This window comes from Mycothermus thermophilus (assembly GCF_041956435.1).
Source record: "Mycothermus thermophilus strain CBS 625.91 unplaced genomic scaffold VTJ04scaffold_1, whole genome shotgun sequence".
Classification (NCBI taxonomy): Eukaryota; Fungi; Ascomycota; class Sordariomycetes; order Sordariales; family Chaetomiaceae; genus Mycothermus; species Mycothermus thermophilus.
Genome location: NW_027191427.1, coordinates 4,166,730 through 4,187,056, shown reverse-complemented (window position 1 = coordinate 4,187,056; position 20,327 = coordinate 4,166,730). Strand labels below are relative to the sequence as shown.

The following is a 20,327-nucleotide window of genomic DNA, read 5'->3' as shown; positions in this document are numbered from 1 at the left end:
CCAGGGGAGAAGGGAATTCGTCGTCCGCAGTTGTTCCCGTCAACAAACGGATTCCGAGCGTAAAGAAACAAAAGTTAGAGAAACGAAAAAACGTTCAAAGGCCGTCCTGGGCCTGAGAATGCTTGGAACAGACATACGGCATCGCTGAGGCGGTAGGAGGAAGAGCAGGACGTGCATGTGCGGCCGACGGGAATATCAAGTGCCGGAGAGTGAAGCGAAGGCAAGAATAGCTATTTTCGACACGCCAGACTACTGTCAAGAATGTCCAGGACTAGGCAAGGAATCTGGAGGAATCACGAGTCCGGGACCGGGGAGAGGAAGAGGTCAAGAGGCGGAATCAGGGCTCGAGTGGTCTAGAGTCATATGGGTCATATGGTCTATGTTTTGGCCAGGCCATGGCTCGCCCGAGTGCCGGGGTCGGAATGGAACATTGTGGGCGCTTTCTGCGGCCTGGTGCCGCGCGTGGCCGTTGACCTCAGCCATGCCATGTCATAGAAGACTTTGTTCGTGGTTTCGTGTTGAAGAGTCAAATGGATGGACGTGAAGTCATGATGCCGTGCAGCCCCTGTCCATGTCATTCCGATCCTCCACAAGTCACTCCCCCGCTGTCAATCTGTGGAGAGTGACTTTGCCCCTTTGTCATTGGCCCGAAAACATCTTCAATGCCCTGCCATGCCCTGCCAAGGCGTGCCAAGCTTCAGGGCCGAACTGCCGCATCCAGTCAAGCTCCCGTCATCCCGCGGCTTGGGACGGGGCGGGGACCGGGAGGTTGCAACGTTGGGGCTTCTGGCGCTGGCGATTCGCTGCAGATGCTCCCGCTTGCGACCTCAGGAGCCGCCGCAGCCCACTTTCAACCCATTTCCAGGGCTGGCCTCAGAACAGAGAGCCGCAATGCGCGTTGCACAAAAGCATTCGAGACGCTGGCAAGCGACCGTCGAATATGAGCAATAGCCGCCGTTCGCCCTAGTTTCGATGATGAAGCGAGATTTGTTTCTAAAATGGGCTGTACAAAGTGGCCAGATGCCGGACATCTCGTGAGCTGGAATCTGCTGACCTGGACGTCCAAGGCGAGTGTTTGACAAACACTCTTGACAGATGGACGACGGGACCGCAAACAGCTGATCAGACATCCCATTTTTAGGCTGTGGTGCATCATGTTTCCATGTTGCCGGTTGCCGGGCCCCCTGTCTGTGTGTTCACTTGACGGCACATCAACCGATGGATCATCACCTACACTAACCTCCACTCTGCCAACTTGACGTGCAGTAATGATTTGCATTTTGCCATCTCGCATATGGAGTACACACTAGATATCTGTAACTACCGTTAGCCCACGCATGCACACCGCAAGTGTTTCTGCCACCCAGCGGCACAGACGCCACGAGGCGAGATCTGATGCTGCAGCATCACTCCGGCCGCCATGTGGTCATGCTGTTGGTTCTTCTGTCATGCTCCTTCGAGTTTCCGAGGAGATTGGAAGTGGTACAGAGTCCATCGACTTGTGCACTTCAACGTCTGCCAACTTGAACCGCAGCCCTCATCATCGTGGATGCAAAATAATAAGTGGCACGCTTTAGTTGTAGTATTAATACAAATAGGCCTCTCATGACTAGATATTACCTAGAACAAAACTACAAATTATACCCAACCCCACCTCACCCAACTAAAAAACACACATTTCCATTCCCCATGCCAACTCCAAGCCTCCATACACCATCCCATTCTATCCAACCCATCCCAACCAGTTAAACTCCCACCCTGATCTAACACTCAACAACCAGCCCGAAACCGTCTATACCTCCCATCCCCCTCCCCATCCTCTCCCTCTTCCAGCTCCTCCTCCTCCCTCTCCCTCTTCATCCCCGCCATCACCATCCCCTCCGACCTATTCCTCCCCCTTCTTTCTTTGTAATCCTCCTCTTCCTGCGAAACGGCTGAGACAAACGACTCCTCTCCCTCTTCCTCCTCCTCGAGGTCCTGCTCTTCCATCTCTTCACTCCCGACATCATCGTCAACTACATCTTGCTGATCAGCTGCGTCGTGGGTGCCGTCTTGGAGGGGTATATCGACGTCCATTCCTGTCGCGTAGTCCCCGTGAGCATCATGGACATGGGCATGGGCATGATGGTGGTAATGGTGAGAGGAGGAAGGGTACTGCACATCCACCCACTCCTCCCCAACCCCCTCCGGTGGGGCGCCGTCATCAACCGCCTCCGCCTCCATCTCCACCCCCGCTGTTGACGCTAAAGACAGATTGGAGGTAACAGAGGAGAAGGAGGATGTTGATGTCGCCGACATAGCGGAGGTTGGGTCATGCTGATGATAGGGTTGGAGATGGCGCGGATTGTGATGGTGGTTATGTGCGGCGGCGGCGGGGAGAATGTGAATCCACGATCCCTTGGATGTTATTTCCGGGCTTGCGGTGGTGGGTGTTGTTGCTGCTGTTGCTATTATAGATGGGGCTGGCCCGGCAGTGGTGGACAGCGGGTTCAGATACCCATCCAACCCGGCCGAGAGCACGCCCGCGTCGCTGCTGCTGCTGCTGCTGCTGCTCGAGGATGTGTGCGCCGAGTGGATGGGCGTCCACGGGTCGTGATCTTGTACGCCGCTGCTACTGCTGCTGCTGCTGCTTCCAGTCGAGGTGGTTGTAGTGGTGGTGATGGAGGGGACCCAGGGGTGGTGTCGTCGATGCGGCCGATGCAGCGGCATGCGCTGGGGACGACAACCGTTGCTGGAGTTGGTGCTGGTGCTGGTGGTGCTGCCCCGGTGGAGGGACATTTGTTGTTGATGTTGATGTTGATGCTCCTGACTCGACCAGTCCATAGCACCGCTGCCGTCGGCATACCCCGCCGCCGTGGTCTGAGTCGTAGTCACAGTTGTTGTCGTAGTCCACGGATCAAACGAGCCATGTCTGCCATCCCACCCCGTCCCAGCAGACGCAATATCACCACCGCCATGATTCCCAATCGTCCCTGCGGCATACGACGTCCCAACATGCGCAAGAAACGGGTCCGTCACCTCCACCAACCCGCCATCAATACCGCTGTTATCGTTCTCCATCCCCTGCGACCTGCCCTCTACCGCCGCCGCCGCCGCCGCCGTCGTCGTCGCCAGATACCCCGGCAACAACTCCGCGGTCGTGGTCGAGAGAGCGTCAAAGTTCTGCGAAAACGAGGTTGTGAATGATGCGCTCGGAGGCGGCGTGTCGAGTCCATAACTGTTGGTACTGGCAAAGCTGCCGCCGTGGTCGCTGTATCCCGTGCCGTCGGTCATGTTGGTGTTGAGGAATGGGGCAGTAGCAGCGGCGGTGCCGCCGCCGTAGCCGGAGAATCCACCCAGTCCGCCCGGCGTGCTGCTGCCGTCCCACGGGCATGGAGAAAACCCATCCGTCATTCCGCCCGAGCAGCCCAGAGAGAGGGAATACGTCGGGCTGGGTGGGACGACGACAGTCGATTTTGACGCCGCCGCTGCTGACATGGATGTGGATATGGACGGGAGGTGGGAGGAGGGATATGCGCCCAAGCCAGTCTTGTAGTCGTCCACCATCAACCCTCCCGTCGGCGAGGGCAACGACGATGACGCCGACGAAGCCCCCTTTGGCGCCAACGACGACGACCCCCTCGGCGACAGGATGGCGTTCTGCTGGTGATGCTCGCTCAGCGGATCCAACAAGGTCAAAAACCGCCACTCAGTCACGCCGCTCGGGATCTCCTCCAGGACGTTCTTCTTCCACCGGTACAGCGACTCGAACGTCCATAGTACCACCGCACGCAGTGTCCACCGGTCAGTATCTTGCGTCGCCGCGTGCGATGACGGTGGTGGGCATGACGAGATCTCTTGCAGCATGGCGATGCGCGGGAGGAGGTCCATCTGCGTCAGGCCGTCGTCATGGCTGATGCTGCTGATGCCGGCGTCCCCGTCCTCCCTTTTGATTCCAGACGATGAAGAAGCAGAAGCAGCGCAAGCTCTTTCTCGCTTCCCCTCCTTGTTCAGCACCACCGGAGCATGCGGCGGGTATTGCGCCGCGGCGGCCAACATCTCGGCGAACACCCCGGCCGGGAAGGGGATGTGCAGCGATGCCGCGCCACCCTCACGACGGCCGCGCTGACTCTGCCCTTGTTGGTGATGGTAATGATGATGATGCTGTTGCTGAGCAAAACATCCACACCCTGCTCCGCCACCACCACCAATCGCGGCGGCCCCCTCACACCCAGGCCGATGGGCATACTTTGCCGTGATCTCCGTCGGGCCCTCATGGATGTACTCACTCCCACCACCCTTCCTTTTCCTCCTCTTCTCCCCTCCCTCCTCACCTCTACCTTCCATCCCGCTCCCAAACCCAAATCTCAACTCCCCTGGCCTCACCAACCTCGTCTCAACCCTCCACCTCTGATTCACCAACCCCAAGCCCAACCCTTCCAACCCCACCTCCACCCACGCACTAAAGTTCGACCCGGCCGGGAACTGCACGCCCTCGGGGGTGCACTGCAACCGAACATGCACGCTCAAAAACTCGCAGGTCGCGTCCGTCACGGTGGCCGTGATCTCCTTCAACCGCCGCCACAGCGGCGGGAACTCGAGGTCCCAGTCCTGGCTCGCCATGCGCACGCTAAAGGCGTACTCCTGGCGGCACTCGCGCGCAAACTCGTGCAGCAGCGCGCCGCGGACGAGCTGGCTCTCGTCTTTCGGCCAGGCGTCGCGCTCCAGGTTGCGGGTTAAGTGAGGCCAGTCGTGCGGGGTGAGTTGCTGCTCCTCTTCCGCTTCCTCTCCTTGCCATGCTCCTGAAGAAGACGACGAAGAAGAAGAAGAGGGAACATACCCCGTCCCGTCCTGGCCCACCACCACCTCCGGGTGCGAAACAAAGATCCAGCACCGGCTCGGGCGGAACTGCACCAGGTTGTTGAGCGCAAGCACCTGCTGGAAGTACTCAAAGTTGGGCTGCTCGAGGGGTAGGCGGTCCTCGCTGAGGGCGAGGAGGACGGGGTGTTTTTTCAGCGACGACTTGACCCCGTCGCGGCCGCGGATGGGGTCTTTGTTTTCGTTGATGGGCTTCTCGCCGAAGAGCATGTGGACTGAGTAGAGAGTGAAATATCGGAGGTTAGGATGGTGAGTGACACTCGCAAATGAGAAGACGGGGAGCGGAAAAGACTTACAGCACCGATTGCTCTTGAAAAAGTTCTTAATCACCTGGATATGGCTCGACACCCTCTTGCGCAGCTTGTCGTGCTTCTCGGGCCGCAACATATCGGGCGTAGCCGAGGGCGGCTTGTTGGCGAAGGCGAGGACGAGGTACTCGCCGATGAGCTGGTTGCGGCCCTTGAGCCCGCCCTTGGTATTGTACTTGTCTTTGCCCATCTGCGGGATCAGGAGCACCGCTGGAGAGGGTGAAGAAACAAACCCGTCCATGTCAGTCATGTCCATTCATCGAAACCACCTTGGGTAGTTATACATATCCTTCGCGGACGGGTGGATGGTTGGACTTACCATCAAAAAACGGCGCCTCCAACTCCATCGGCCACTTCTGGTCCGGCTTATCCTCCTGCTTCTTCCGGTACGTCTGATACGCCGGGCCCAACAGAGTCAAGAACGGGTGGGTTTGCTGTTGTTGTTGCTGCTGTTGTTGCTGCGACCGCCGTCGTCCGCTTGTCCTGCGACCGGTATGATGTCCGTGAGAAAGTCCATACTGCTGATTATGCTTCAACTTTTGCCGCACCAACAACGCCTGTCCCCCTGACGTATTGTACGCCGTCGTGCCGTACCCGTCTCCAATCGGCGAGGATACCGCCGATAATGAAGATGATGACGACGATGAGGATGAGGCGGACTGGGTCCTCAAAACAGGGGGGATCAGCCCCGGGGCGATGGATGAGAGGACATGTTGATGCTGCTGATGCGGCTGGTGCTGGGTATACCAGGCCATATGGTGATGTTGGTGAGGAGGATGGTGTTGGATGTTCGCCGTCGACTCCTGCAGGGGCTGGCGAGCAATCGCCGTGAACGACGATGCCGTCATTGAGGCCGAGCCCGGCGGAGGGCAGTGGTCCTCGAACCCGAGGTGGTGGTTCTGGTGATGCTGATGTTGGTCCGGTGAGGAGGAGGTCGACGAGCAGTGCTCCGGTGGCGATAGGACGGGGATCCGGAGGGTGAGTTCCATAGCTACCTGACCTGACCTGGCCTGACCTTACCAAGATGTCCGGCCTCGTCACCACCACAGCACGGCGCACACCAACAAACTCACGCCCTCAGGCAGACGCAAAAGCCTGGCTGACGCCTGACGGTGACGATGGCGAATGGCAGGCAGAAGAGGCACGCAAAACGGAAAAGGCCCCAAAGATGCTGTGCTATGCTAGAGAGGAATGGACGGTGAACCGGTCTGCGAGCCAGAAGTCAGATATAAGATACGGACGGCCGACTGGCAGCAGTTTAGAGAGGCATTCAAACATGCCCCTCGAAGGGATCGCGGGGATAGGGGAGAGGGGATATTTGTTCTACGGCCAGCCCTCTGCATGAAGCTAGGATCACTCCCTCTTCCTGCTACTCCTCCACCTCCCTCCTCCCCTCCCCCTCCATACTCCTCTTGATAGGGATGCATCATGACCTTGGCTACGATCCTGTCGTCACCAAACATCCCCTTGTTGCCCCCTCCCAACCATCTCGACCACTTCCCGATACAGAATCCTCGACTGGAACGCAACCGGATTTTGAGACGATGTGGATGCGCAGTCCGATGTTGCGGCGGCGTCTCGGAGGTGACTTGGGCAAAGGCATGCAAGAGCGGGAACCAGAAAAACCCGACGGGTGACTCTAGTTAGCCCTACGCAGCAGCAACAACCACACCTCACCTGCACGTCAACAGGGACGGAACAAAACGGACGCAACGGGAAAGGCGCATGTGGCTGGCCAAACAATCTTCAGAGACGACACACTCCGGTGTGGGGATTCTGCAAGGGACAACACAGGGCAGAGAGGGCGGAACGCCTCTCTCCTTGGCAAGGGCGTCTACACAGAAATTCGTTCAACTTAGACATTGTTCTTCTGCCTGGCTTGACAGAAGTCTTGTCCTGCATTGGTTGGGGTCTGTGTGAGACATCCAGCCAGAATCTCGATTCTTCATGCTAACTTAGCTCAGGTATCATTCGTCTTCATCCCCTCCCCCGCGGTCACCAATATTGACCTTCTTCCTTCCCCCACCCGTCAGCTGCTGCAGCGTGACCTTGTTCACCTGGCTGCGCATCTTCTTCTCCATAGCCTTGATCTGCTCCTCGGGATCCACCTCGTCCGCTTTGGCAAAGTCAATGACCAAGCGCCGCCCGAGCAGGTGCGTGTCCTTGAGCGACGTAAGCGCGTTGAGCGCCTCCTTAGGCGTAGCAAACTCGGCAAACGCGAAGCCGCGCGACGAGTTGTTGATCTTTTTGGGCAGCCGGACCGCAACCAGCTTGCCGTACGTCCCGAACAGTGCGCGCACGTCCTTCTTGGTCGCCTCGAACGGCAGGTTCTTGATGACGAGCTTGGTGCCCTGCGCCGCCGCCTTCTTGGCCAGGTCTTCCCGCTTCCGCTCTTCGGCCGCGTCGAGACCCCGGTGCGACGCCTTCACTTGAAGTTTGTGACCGTCAAGCACGTAGCCATCCATGACCTTGAGCGCCGCCTGCGCTTGCTCCTTGGTCCGGAAGGCGCAGAACCCAAAACCCATGCTGAGCACCTGACCCGGCCGCTTGGGATCGGGCTTGGTCTTGACCTTCGCGCTCACGAATCCCTCCAGCGACCGGAAGGCCTTGGCCAAGCCCTCGCTGGTCGTGGAGAAGTTGAGGTTACGCACATACAGAGATGATGTCTCGAGCTGCTGGTCCTCAGCCTCGTCCTGGCCCAGGAGATCGGCAACGGACGGCTTCGAGACGCCGACCGGCTGCTCAGGTACCGGGACCGGGGGATCCACAAACAACCCTTTCGGTCCTTTCTCCAGGAACAAGATCTGGTCTTTGAACCGCGAGTACGCCTTCTTGGCAAACGCCGCTCGGCAAGCCGCAGGCTGCGCGAACTGGACAATGGCGATAGTGCCGCTGGGCGGCATCAACACCTTCAGCACGGTACCATGCTCCTCAAACAGCTTCCTCAGTTCTTCGCGGGTGGTATCCCGAATGTTCTTGACCAAAATCACCGTATCTCCTCTCTGTTGAGTCTTGAACGCCTCGATGTTCACACCATGCTCCAAAAAGTAGTTCTTGGCCTCCTGGATGACCGTGGTCTCGGCAATGGCCTGTTTCACCGCGGCAGACGCGTCGGTGGGGTTAAGGAGCTCGTGTTTGGAGATTCCGAGGCGCTGAGCTATGGCTGTGTTAACCGCATCCTGGCTCATGAAGAGAGAATTCCAGTTGAAGGTGCTGGTCGCGGCCTCGGCCTTTTTCTTCAGCAACTGCTGCTTCTTCAGAGGCAGCTTGGAAAGGGCAAATTCGTCTAACTTGTTCTCCCTCTTGGCAGCGGCAGGGAGGATGTGGACGATGCGGCCCTGGAAGACAGAGCCATCCGTCTGGAATGCCGCTACCGCCGCGTCGGGCTGCTCGTACCGAATCATGGCGAACCCCTTGGCCTGGCCCTTGCTGTCCAAGGGGACATTCACCTGGAACTGTGTCAGCGAGAGCCGCATGACTGGTGCATGAGAAACAATAACATGATAAGAATCGGCCCTTTTGATCAGAATCTCCAGCATCTACTAAATACTGAGCCCAAAGGTTTTCATCAAATGCCATTGGCATAAGCTGTCCCTATCAAGGGGTTCATCATACAGGGCGGCCGTACATAAATAAAAAGGAAAACAAAGAGGAGCTTACCTCGTTGAGAGCACCGAACTTGCTGAAGTGGTCCCGGATGTCGTCTTCCGTGACTTTATAACTGAGGTTGCGGAGGAACAGCCGGCGAGTCTTCTTGACTTGTTCGATGGCTTCTTCGGCACTCTCAGCGTGGATTGCGTCTGAGTGGGCTAAGGCGTCGGCGTTGGCGTTGTTGATGTCAACCTCGGCACTCTCATTCGCAGGCTTGGGGCCCTCTGTTGAATCTGCGGCGGGAGGCGCGGGTGCAGTTGCTCCAACAGGAGGTCGCGTGGAGAAGTTGGGATCATCCGGATCCACGAGATCAAGCAGGCGGTTTGTCCTGGAACGGAGCCAATCGTCGTCATCGGCATCCGCAGCCACGGGTACCACGGTCCTCGACGGTTGCTCCGTTGCAGCAGGAATCGAGGGTTCATCCACCTCCATAGGAACAGGAGGCGCATCTGTCTTGGCAGCCACTGCTGGGGCGGCGCCTTTTGACTTCAGCGCTGGGATCTCCTCGTACTCGTCGTCGCTCTCCCCAGCCTCGATAACTGGTGGGGCCATGGCTGAGACTGGCGAGTTGTCCCTGAGCGCCTGTTCCCTGGCCTTTTTGGGTGGTAGGCCCATGACCTCCAGGTACTCTTGGAGTTTCGGATCGTTCTCGTCCACATCGCGTTTCCGCTTTTTTGGATTTTCCTCCTTGGGCTGCTCTACGCTGGGTTCATTAGGCTTGGGTCGAGCCACCAACCCGGCTGGCGCAGCGGTCCGTGAGGCATCCTTGGCAGCAGGCGGTCGCGAAATCGAGTCTGTAATCTTGCATGCATGATCAATAACTGTCCCCGCAATCACCGGAGAGAGCGAGGTTGGCTTACCGGCTTGGCCAAGTCGACATTGATCCTGGACATGCGGATGAAGGACTTGTTGAAGTATTTGACGGCCTTTGCGGCGTCATCGGCCGACTTGTAGCCGACGAAGCCGATGCGGCGGCCGGGAATGAGCTTGACATCGGTGACTTCGCGACCCTGCGCCGAAAAATGTTTGCGAAACTCTGCCTCGGTGATGTTGGGAGGCAGGTTCTTGACGAAAATGCGAGACGACTCGGTGACTGACATTTTGGCTCCTTAATCCCAGTATCCGGGAATGGAGGAGTGCTACCTTGGGCTCATTCCGGGGTTTTGGTGAAGGTGGGTTGGTCGTTGATAGACCTCGAGCTCTTGTTTGGAGGGACAAAAAAAAGTTGTCGCGGTTTGCTGCGAAGCTTGGTGTTCCATAGAAATTTTGAGGCTCCACAGCAAAGGCTTATCTTATCTGGACCGAGACAGGGACTCAGGTCTTGGCTGCGCGATGCTCAGCTGCACACCGCCTGGCAAAACCCCACTTTTGGTGTCCCGAGCCATTGGCTCTCTGCTTTCCAGGTTCTCAGGCCTTCCAGCTTGCAGCCGCTGAGCAGCTCTTGTTGCCCTTCAGCCTTCTTGGGGGCTCAACGCGCGTCAGACCAGCCAATGGTTGGTCCCAAATCCGTTTTCGATTTAAGTGCCGACCCGAACCGTCTCCCTGACGACCAACCTCCATCTTCATCACCAGCCTTCTTCAATCATCACCACGCCCGAAGAACACAACAGACCTGACTGCACGATCGTCCGTGACCGAAACAACGCCGTCCTGAGCATCATCATTAATCTCTTGCACCTTCAATTGTTTGCTTGTGAGTGAATCCCCGCGTCCCGGAACCGGAAATGCGACACAGCCTTGCCTGGTGTGGCTGTCTCATGTCCCCCTCACGTTGCGCCCGAGGCAAACACACTCAAGGCCTACTACACCGAGCATCCTGTCCGGATCAGGATGCCGACGTCACCGAAGAATAGAGTCGAACTAACCAACGACACGACACTAGTTCAACAACTTCTACCATCACGATGCCTCCCAAGCCCAAGACTCCCCTCGATCCCGCCAAGATCGACATCCAGGTCAAGAGCGCGGACATGAACGAGGACTTGCAGCAGGAGGTCTTCGATGTGGGTATGTGGCATCTCAAACATCTATTCAGCAGCTCGACTCCCCGCTGACCCGCGCTCCCAGCTAAGGAGGCCGTTTCGAAGTTCCCTATCGAGAAGGTTTGCATCCCGACTTTTCCAAGCTGCCTTGTTCTCCTGCTGACCTTTGACTTTCTACAGGACATCGCTCAGTACATCAAGAGAACCGTACGCAAAACTGCTTGTGACAAACCACCGACCTCCTCGCTAACACGCGTGTCTCCCCACAGATGGATGAGCGGAAAGGCCCTACTTGGCACTGCATTGTTGGCCGCAACTATGGCAGCTTCGTGACGCATGGTGCGCATCCGCTCTCCTCTTCCTTTCAACCTGCCACAGCAGCACAGACGCGCTGACCTCTCGCGACCAAACCTTACATCAATACAGAGACCAAGCACTTCCTCTACTTCTACTGCGGCCACGTCGCAATCCTGCTCTTCAAGACCCAGTAGGGAGGCGGCCTCCTCCGTCTTCTCTCGAAGCTGTGATCAAGAGAGCATCGCTTACGCCAGGGCCACCACCACCATATCATCATCATCATGACAAGCACACCATGACAACGAGGGCACGGAACGAGGCAGGCGGCGAGCTGACATCAACATCAGCACGGACGGACGGAGGAGGGTGTACCATTATAATGTGAACATTGACTCTGGGGACGAGGAGGAGGAGGTGACAAGATGCCGCCACGGCCAGCGGTTGAATTACGGGCCGAGCCCGCACAAGAACCTTCCTGGACGGACCGGTGTCCGCCAGGGGTTATGAGGAAAAGCATGAGGGGATGAGGATAATGACCATCTAGTAACGATCCATGTCGCGACCTAGACCGAGTCGGGTGATTGGCCCTATGGTGCAGAGTGCGTTGTACAGTTCTATCTGTTATAGCAATTTATTATCAAGTTCCACATTCATCGTCGGTCACTTGCCGGGTGCTCGATTTGTTTTCTGTAAAAGTTGTGAGTCCCAGCTGTTAGCCTCTTTCAGGTCCCAGGCTGTTTTCTTGTCTTCAAGATCTCGACATATCTATTGTGATCTATCAACAAGTCTAACTGACCCATTCCTCTATTCTTCATCTATGTTCCTCATCTGAATGCCCTGTTCTAATCCGTTCCCAGTCCGTAACGCCGTCCTTCAAAACCAAGATCCCCAGGTCAACTCAACCATCGACATAAACTCAAGCCTTCCACTCCGGAGCAACTCCCCGATTTGAAAGAAACAATATCGAAGATGAACTGGAGAGAGAAGATGATGAAGGAAGGCCGGCTTATAAAAGATTTGACCTCCCAATCCTCAGGTCAGACGCCATCTCGAGCACCTCAATCCTGCCCGAGCGGTGATTATGCCACCTGCCGACTCTCTTCCATCTCCAACCCCCTCTCCCTTCCAAATACCCCCCACCAAAACCCAACTCTCCTCCCTCCCTCCTCCCCAACTGCCTCCTCCTCATCATCATCCTCTTCATTTCCAGGCTTCCCACCCCAATCATCCCTCCCCTCCACTTCATCCTCCACAAGACACCGTATCGGCACTCCCTTCCCCGCCAGCAGCCGCCTCAGCTCCCCCAGCAACCGCCCCGTCGTCTCGTCCCGCCTCGGCACCATCACCAACGCCCTTGCCCCGGCGTCGTCGCGCGCGAGCTGCTCGTCGATCGCCCGCGCCAGCAGCGCCGGGTGGTCGTCGTCATACAGTGGGTCGGCAACGAGGATGAGGCGGTAGGTGTGCAGGCGCCGGACGAAGGAGGGGTCGGTGTCGGCGGGGCGGTCGGGGTCTGTGACGCCCCATGTTAAGGGCGCGACACGGATGCTGCCACCGCGGGACGTGAGGAGTTGGGTGTTGAGGTCTGCGTTGTGCTGCAGGTTGGGGAGGATGTCCGGCAGGTCGGTGAGGGCGACGCGCGCGCGCCAGAGCAGGGACGCGGCGAGTCCGAGGAGGCCGGTGCCGGAGCCGAGCTCGAGGATTTCGGACACTGAGGGGGAGGGGTGGTGAGGGGAGGGGAAGAGGTGGGAGAGAGGACCGCCGGGGGAGGAGAAGGTAGGTAGGAGCTGGGCGAGGGCGTAGGAGGAGCCCCAGGTCTTGAGGCCCAGGGCGTCGCCGGTAATGGGGGGCTCACGGATGGAGAGGGTGAGTTCTTCGCCGGTGATGGGGTCGGAGAAGGGCCAGTGACGGGTGATTTCGCCCATGGCTGGGTGGGATGGTAGTTAGCCTGGGACTCATGTGGACGAAGTAGGGTGCTTATCCCCTAGTATATTGTTTCTGCCGATTTCATACCTGTCCGGCCGCACCGCTCCGCCATACGCTTGCTCGCCTGATCCCATATCACCTCTCGCTCTTCATCACTACTGAGCCAGGCGAGGGGGCTGCTGATGAGTGAGGACAGGAAGGAAATGACTTCGCGGCGGTCATAGGTTGGGGCAGTCTTGGATGTCTGTCGTTGCTTGCGAGGATTCCAAACGCAGAGCTGGACGCGGAGCCCTTCCAGACAGGTCAGGAGTTCGGTATATGAAGGTTTCTGCCATAGATGTGGCAGCTCGTTGTTGGTCTGGGTGAAGGTCTGGCTGGTGTCTTTCATCTCAGTCGGATGGTCTCAGCTTAGGGATGGAGAGCAAGATGTTAGAAATTCGGAGGAAAATGAGAGATAAATATTGGGGCGTCAGATGTCGCTATCGACAGTCCAGGACTATGTACGGAGTATGTACAGAAATCACCACGGCCAGGAATGGGAAGAAAAATGAAAGACCGCGGTGTTGAGATCGAAGTGAAGGTTATTCGGCGCTGCTGACCGCCGCATCGGAATTTCCTTCCGGAGATGCCCTCCGCTTCCGTATGCCCCTGTTGTTCCACACCGACATCGTTATCAGCCTGGCGCCGCAGAACGGCGCCTCCTGCGGCTTCAGCGCCGACCCACCGCCGCCGCCGACAGGCTCCGTGATCCAGAAGTTGTCGAGAAAAAAAAGTTGATGTGGGGTTCATGTTTTGACCTCCGATAAGGGCCCCCAGGCTGCGGCCCCACAACGCAGCCTTATCGTTCCGCGCCATCTCATTGGCCATAGCGTTAAGGTGGGGCGCGGAGCCGCACTTTTCGATGACTCTAAAAAACGTCACGACTGTTTGTTTCTCTTCCTCTTCTTTTTTCCTTTCCTTCCTCGTGAAGCCCCGTCCTCTTCAACGCTGCGTTTCTATGCTACAAACGGAGAGCCTGCGCAAGCAGTGCTTTCGCCATTCTACTATTGAGCATATGAGAAATTCGGAGAATCGGCTTCACTCTTGGCTCGTCCATCTTGCGCCCGTGCTGCTTTTGTGGTGCGGGTTGCTCGATGGGTCGCGAGCTCTGCCGGTGACGGCTTGGCGCGACACCCGCGTCTGTAATTGGCATCAGAAAAGCAGGGCCTGGAAGGATTCTCGGTCTGTCGTTGCGCTTTCGGGCGCCGCAGATTGCTGGTCCTTACCTTAGGTTCCTCTGGGAGAGCCGTTACGAAGCTTGTGGCCAACACTTGAGTGCAATACGCAGCGTGCGGGCTCTACCTCGGGGGTTTCCCTGAGGTGGGGGACACACAATTCGATTCCGATCATCCTGTTGAGGACGGGGCTTCACCATCTTTTTTTCCTTCCCCGGTAAGAAGTGGCTCTTGATCCCGATGTGGTTTGGATGCTGCTAACCATCGACTCTGAGCTACAACATCAACGACACCACACGAACATCGACCACCGACCACCGACAAGGCTCGCAAACATGGATACCTACGTGGAAAGCTACCAATCCTTCCCTGTCTCACTTCTCTCCCACCCCGGTGATTGCGGTTCCTCTTTCGCCGACTCGCATGGCGGCTCCTGCTCCTGCTCTTCTTCGCCATCTGGGTTCTCAGACTCTTCGGTTTTCTGGGTCGATTCCGATTCACGTCGGTATCTCTTTTGTGTGCCATGCCGCTTTTTCGATCCGCTATGCTCGCTATCTTCCCTCGCTGTCCCATCTGTGCACGCAAGGTTCAGCATACCGAACGAATCCAGCCGCCTGATTTCTTTTCCAATGTTTGGACACTCACAGATCCATGGGTTCTTCCAGCGACCCAACATCCATTGTACCTCTTCCAGCTCGATCACCAGCTCTTCGCAGGCCTGGGCCTCGTTCGCAGCCCGTCGGGCAAGATTGATGATACCGTCGCAATAGGGTAGCATCTTCTTGGCCGTCCGGATCTGGCGCTCGATTTCGTACCTATTGTCCCAGGTCGCTTTAAGGACTTTGGCCTGCCTCACCGCCTCCTTGATGAAGGCCTTTACAGTGGTAATTCGCTGTGCAGTGCCTTCGATCCACTGCCTGTCGACCTTATTTCGGCTGCACATATCCTTTACCTTGTTTCTCCAGATCACGTCGAGCGTCTCTCGCTCTGCCCAGCCTTGTAGTGCCTCAGTGTCCTCCTCGAAGCTGTCCACGATGTATTGGAACGTCCTGATGGAGGCGGTAACTTCGTGGCAAAGGTTACGCAGTGCTGCGTCGATGCCGGGATTCTGGTTGCGTGGACTGCTGATGAGCGGTGGCGATGGCGTCTTGGGCACATGGTGCTTCTTGATGTCGGAGACGAGACTTGTTCTATCCTTCATCTTCTGCCTGTAGCTCGGCTTGGGATGTTGGATCCAGCCCATTCCCTCGAGCTTTGGACTGCTTGGACCACGAGCCGAATAGTACTCTTGCTCGTTGGAGTCGTCTGGATCAGAGTCAACGCCTGAGATGTAGAATCGAGGCAGCATAAAGAAACGAGCATCAGCCATGGCTGGTTGAGATATGTTATGAGAGCTGAGTGACCGTCTGGGTAGTGAGTGAGTCATGATGCCAAATATACCAAGGCCACGTTGAGGATGAGGAGCCCGTTTTTATTTGGTGTTCCTGATTGACAGGTCATTGTTCGATGTTTTCATTCTGGTTTACCATGACAAACCAGTCTGGCAACTTCTAGTCCATTTTCGTTTGCCCGTAGTCATTCAAAGAAATGCTTCTCTGGCCTAGGTGAAGATACCCTAGGACAGGAACAACAATGAAGATTGATCTGCATGGTTCGTTTGTTTTCTTTCCATCGTTGTCTCCAAACTATCGTCTACCTCCTGGACAGACTGGCTCGAGTGACAAAAACGAAGTGATTCTCCTTCATTCTGGCTCAGTCTTGGTCTTCTCTTGTTCACATTGACTTCCCGTTGACGAAACTTGGGACTGGAGACAATGGAACCTGCTTTCAGGTTCCCAACTTCATCATCCCGTTGTTAGTAAGAGGAACTCCGTTTTCCATGCCTGCTCCGGTCCAACTTTTCCGTTCTCATACTATATTGGTCTTAAACATATTGGTACCAATAGACACACTCGCCTTCCCTCTCCATACTACTGGCATCAACAACAGTCTATGCCATGAGGCAGAGACACGTACCTCTCACACATATCTTCCGTTCACATGCTTCTCTTTGCGTGAGCCACAACAGTACACAGTTGTACAATCACCTCTTCTCATCACCAAGAATTAGTTACACGTCAACTCGTGGAACCGCCCTCGGCCTTGGATTTCCTGATCTGGTACTGGAACCAAAGGAAGAGGCCAATACATCTGTGTCAGCGAGTTACACTGACGTCCGGACTTCGCAGGTTCAAGTCCTAAGCCGTTGAAGGGTTGGGAGTGTGTGGGACCATCATGGTGGTGCTGCTGTGCGTAGGAGGATCGCTCTTGGGTGGCGCATCTACATAGACACACACACATACACCCACCCAACATCAGCCCAAACGGGCGACCTTGTAGGTAGATGAGGGAATCTAGCAAGCAAGGCTGAATCAACCCTATCATCATCATCACTGGGCCACATGTCCCTGACCGACCGGTTGGCAGGCAGCTGTGCGGCACAGCCCGTCCCAGCGGGAACTCCCCGACGCAGGAACAGGTTCTCATTCATTCTACTGCGTTCGTCCTGTTGTCAGACGTGGGCAAGCCCAGTCCGCTTACATCAACCCCAAAAGGATGGGTGCGCAGAGGGATCGTATAGGTCCTGTCCTGTAGTTATTTATACCGACCCCGGGATGTGCTGAGTCTCGGGGACGTGTGCCCGCCGCCTCCTGTGTGTCCCTGTATCAGATACATTACCTCCCCTCGGTCTTCGAACTTCTTCATTCAGGTACGACTCACCGGGGGGAGCGGGGGGCGCAAACACACATACAGCTCAGCTCAGCCCGCTCCAACGGTCATGCCATGGGTATGAGGTTTTCCCTGTCGATCTTGAAACACAAATCCTTTGGCTCCAACACTTGTTGCAGATTTCTTCTATTCCATTTTTTTCTCCTTTCTTATTTTTTCTCCCTAATTATACTATGCATGTACGTCTCAAGTGGTCGCAAAGAACAGGCAATATTCCACTTTTCATCTTCGCCTCGACTGGGCCTGCAAACTCGGCCGTTAGGCGCAGGCCCAAACTAACAGACACATGCGGCCACTGGCTGGCCGAGCGACTCGTCTGTCAGCCAGTCCAGGTTGAGTTACTGACCAAGTTCTGTCTGTATGTAGGCCAAGTCACGGGCCCGTCACGAGACCGACTGACGCGGCCAAGGTGAGGCGGAGGTCACGGGGTTGTGTTTAGGGCGTGGTTGGTTCGGGGTGGTGCTAGCAATAGTGACGGAAGCACATAGGCGCGCAGCAGGACGGTACCTCAGGTAGGTTAGGTTCGGTATTTCGATTTGAGAAGGATTTTACGTTGCGTCTACACTCAGCACACAGCACCCAGTCTGCCTGCTGATGATTTTACTTTGCGGCATGGATGGTGGGGTAGGTAGAAGCTGTCATGGTCGGGATGCTTCCAAGGAATGTTGCGAGTCTCCCTTGTCCGTCGGCCCTCTCGGCACCAGCAAGATGCCATGACATCAGTCAGAGACGGGAGACTCGGAAACCTGCACGGCATTGCGGCAGTCCCTGAATCGAATGAGCGGGAGAGGATCATGATCTGCTGATGGGCAAGGTGTTTCTGGGGGTATAACACGCCATGTAAGATGGTTGTGGTCGTGTTTTGTGCGGTATGTACCTGGAGATCCCGTCGTTGTCTCCGGCATGTTTTTACGTGTGGTGCCGCAGTCGTGGGATCTGGTTGGTTTCGGCATATTAGAACTTCTTTTTGGTTGATTCCCCGTGTTCCCCTTTGCTTTTAGAGCTTGAGCTGAGACGCTTGAAAAATAGTCCATATCAGATAGGTGTTTATCTCTTGAGCGCAGTTGTCCCTCTCTGCTCTGGTCACGAATGCCGGCCCTCTGCTCTGCTTCACCTTCATGTTTCGTAGCGACAAGCTGAATGGAAATCAGCAGAGGGAACCGAAGTGATGGGGCGGCAACAAGTGAACGGAGCACGGAACGCTCCAAGCAGCTTTCCGTCACTTCTGCTTCGGGAGATCTCGCTAAACCAAAATAGGACAGAAACGTTGCACAGCGGCGGGGCTTGGTGCCGGTCAAATCCATTTTTGGAGAGAGAGAGTTGCCGGGCAGAGAGCAGAGAAGGCTGTCCGGCAAGTCGTCGCGAAAAGAAAGATCGTTTGGCTGTGCTGTATACTACCACGTTGGCGCTAAGCGTGAAGAGCTGCAACGAGATGCATTGGAGACCGAATGGACGCAGTAGTCCAGCAGTCAATTTTGCGGCAGCGAGGAAGCAGGCTGTGGCTGGCAGTCGCCTTGGTCAGGTCTTAGTGTGTGAGAGGGTGAAGAACAGGATGACGAAGGAGGCGCTCCATCCTTGCCTGGATATTCCCCTCCTCTTTTCGCTGCCTCCTCCGCCCAGATGATCTTACCTTACAATGGAACTACAGAGCACGGAGTACAGAGTCTGGAACGGAACGAAATGCCTTGCCCTTTGCTGGATGCCGTGCGTTTTGTGACAGCCATGGCCTGGATGTGTGGTGCTCAGATGCGGCCATCCCGACAGGGAAATCTCGAGGTACGGAGTACCGTCTAACCGCTACAGCACTCCATTCGCTTATTGCCACGCATATGAATATACGTGCACGCTACGAGGAGAGATACCTCTGGGGTAAAGAACCTGCCCGAGCGGGAGGGAGGGAGGTCGTCATGCCCCGCGGAAATAACTGAGAAAACGAGCAGACGAGAAGGCAGACACGAGCATATACTGTCTTGCGTACGCAGGACAAGAAGATGTGACGGAACCGACAGGGACGCGGGGTCCGGTCCGGCCACGCACGTGTCGGCTGCGCATCAGACACGCAGGTACATCATGCTATCCTGCCTTGCTGGTTGTCTTTCGTACAGTACAGACCGCGCCGCTCAGTGTGTCTGGGTCCGTGGCTGACGTGATGGGAACTATTGGGTGTCGTACATAAATCCGTCCATCTTGGCCACCTCTCTCATACCTACGTCCTGTCTTAGTCCGAAATCCGAACTTAGGTTGAAGCATCATGGTTTGCTCACGGAGGTTTTTGTCGACAAGATTGCCCCGTTCCCCGGATGAAGCTTCCGGGCCGGCATGTTGTCTGACTTGTCTTCTTCCCTTCTGGACGTGTTCTCTAGCCATATTAACCCCGGACGGATCCTACCGGGACATAGCATCTTGTAACGGCCCAATGGTCCGAGAACTAAATCTACGCTCGACGGGTCAAGTTACTCCGGAAGCAGATTGTATGTAACTACACGCACAGGCGCCAGCCACCCATTAGATGACCAAAAGAGCGAGACGTTGTGACAGAGCAAGTTTGCAAAAGGCCATGAAAGCCACAAACCCAAAGAGAGACAAACTAGTCTTCTTCCCCGCAAAAATTCAGCCGGGTAAGGTAGACCCCTCACTTCCGCGAGAGCCAGGCTCGGTGACCATCACAGACCATCCGCCCATTCATTCAAAGCCTGGGCTGCTTACCTGTCTACCTAGGCCGGGTTGGAGGACAAAGATGGAGGGGTTCATTGCTGACCCATTGGCGGGGGAATGCCGACCTTGTTCGGCGCAAGTGTTTGACCGTCAGCACAAATGACCCGGATTTGCTCACATCAGGAATATTAAGTATTGAAATACCAAGAAATCCGCTTGGGGGATGCTGCTGAGAGATAGTTATCTCAAGGCCTCAGGATGGCATGACAAGCATCGTGAGAGACCATCAACCTCCATTTCGACCCCAACCAACTCCAGCAGAATCGCCTCTTGCCCCAGCGTTGTGATGTGAGAGAGTGGTCCCCAATGGCCATCAGTGGTCGCCGATCCCCCGGAATTTCGGTGGGAAGTCTGGCGCTGGCGGGGTTCCGCTTCCGCTGCCGAACCTCTTAGGCCCACCCAGCCACGCGATGGCCCGGAGTGGAGGCGACTGTGACGTTTGACGGTACGGGATACTCTGTACGATACCGTACCGGTACTAAATGAGCAACGTTGCGATGGAACGTCACCTCGGATTTCGCATTCTTTGTGCGGACTTGAGAGAGGAGACAATTTCTACAGCGGACACTGTAGGTAGCAGTATGTGTCGTTATTGTTGTCTTTGCCAGTCT

At 56.2% G+C, this 20,327-nt stretch overlaps 5 protein-coding genes across 5 annotated transcripts; 1 reads left to right on the top strand and 4 right to left on the bottom strand.

Moving 5' to 3' along the window:
- Positions 1-1,770: 1,770 nt before the first annotated feature.
- Positions 1,771-6,154, bottom strand: VTJ04DRAFT_1558 (uncharacterized protein; the record flags this gene model as incomplete). Its single annotated transcript, XM_069359258.1, has 3 exons — positions 1,771-5,072; positions 5,154-5,375; positions 5,485-6,154. The coding sequence occupies 3 exons, from the start codon at positions 6,152-6,154 to the stop codon at positions 1,771-1,773; spliced, it is 4,194 nt and encodes a 1,397-aa protein (XP_069224166.1).
- A 978-nt stretch (positions 6,155-7,132) lies between these two features.
- On the bottom strand, positions 7,133-9,916 carry VTJ04DRAFT_1557 (uncharacterized protein; the record flags this gene model as incomplete). The annotated part of the gene is made up of 3 exons (XM_069359257.1): positions 7,133-8,614; positions 8,826-9,617; positions 9,677-9,916. 3 exons carry the CDS (start codon positions 9,914-9,916, stop codon positions 7,133-7,135), a joined length of 2,514 nt encoding a protein of 837 aa, XP_069224165.1.
- Positions 9,917-10,720: 804 nt separating this feature from the next.
- VTJ04DRAFT_1556 (uncharacterized protein) lies at positions 10,721-11,289 on the top strand (the record flags this gene model as incomplete). Its single annotated transcript, XM_069359256.1, has 5 exons — positions 10,721-10,823; positions 10,884-10,918; positions 10,979-11,005; positions 11,068-11,137; positions 11,225-11,289. The coding sequence occupies 5 exons, from the start codon at positions 10,721-10,723 to the stop codon at positions 11,287-11,289; spliced, it is 300 nt and encodes a 99-aa protein (XP_069224164.1).
- Positions 11,290-12,174: 885 nt separating this feature from the next.
- On the bottom strand, positions 12,175-13,406 carry VTJ04DRAFT_1555 (uncharacterized protein; the record flags this gene model as incomplete). The annotated part of the gene is made up of 2 exons (XM_069359255.1): positions 12,175-13,019; positions 13,106-13,406. 2 exons carry the CDS (start codon positions 13,404-13,406, stop codon positions 12,175-12,177), a joined length of 1,146 nt encoding a protein of 381 aa, XP_069224163.1.
- Positions 13,407-14,587: 1,181 nt separating this feature from the next.
- VTJ04DRAFT_1554 (uncharacterized protein) lies at positions 14,588-15,601 on the bottom strand (the record flags this gene model as incomplete). Its single annotated transcript, XM_069359254.1, has 2 exons — positions 14,588-14,805; positions 14,878-15,601. 2 exons carry the CDS (start codon positions 15,599-15,601, stop codon positions 14,588-14,590), a joined length of 942 nt encoding a protein of 313 aa, XP_069224162.1.
- Positions 15,602-20,327: the final 4,726 nt, after the last annotated feature.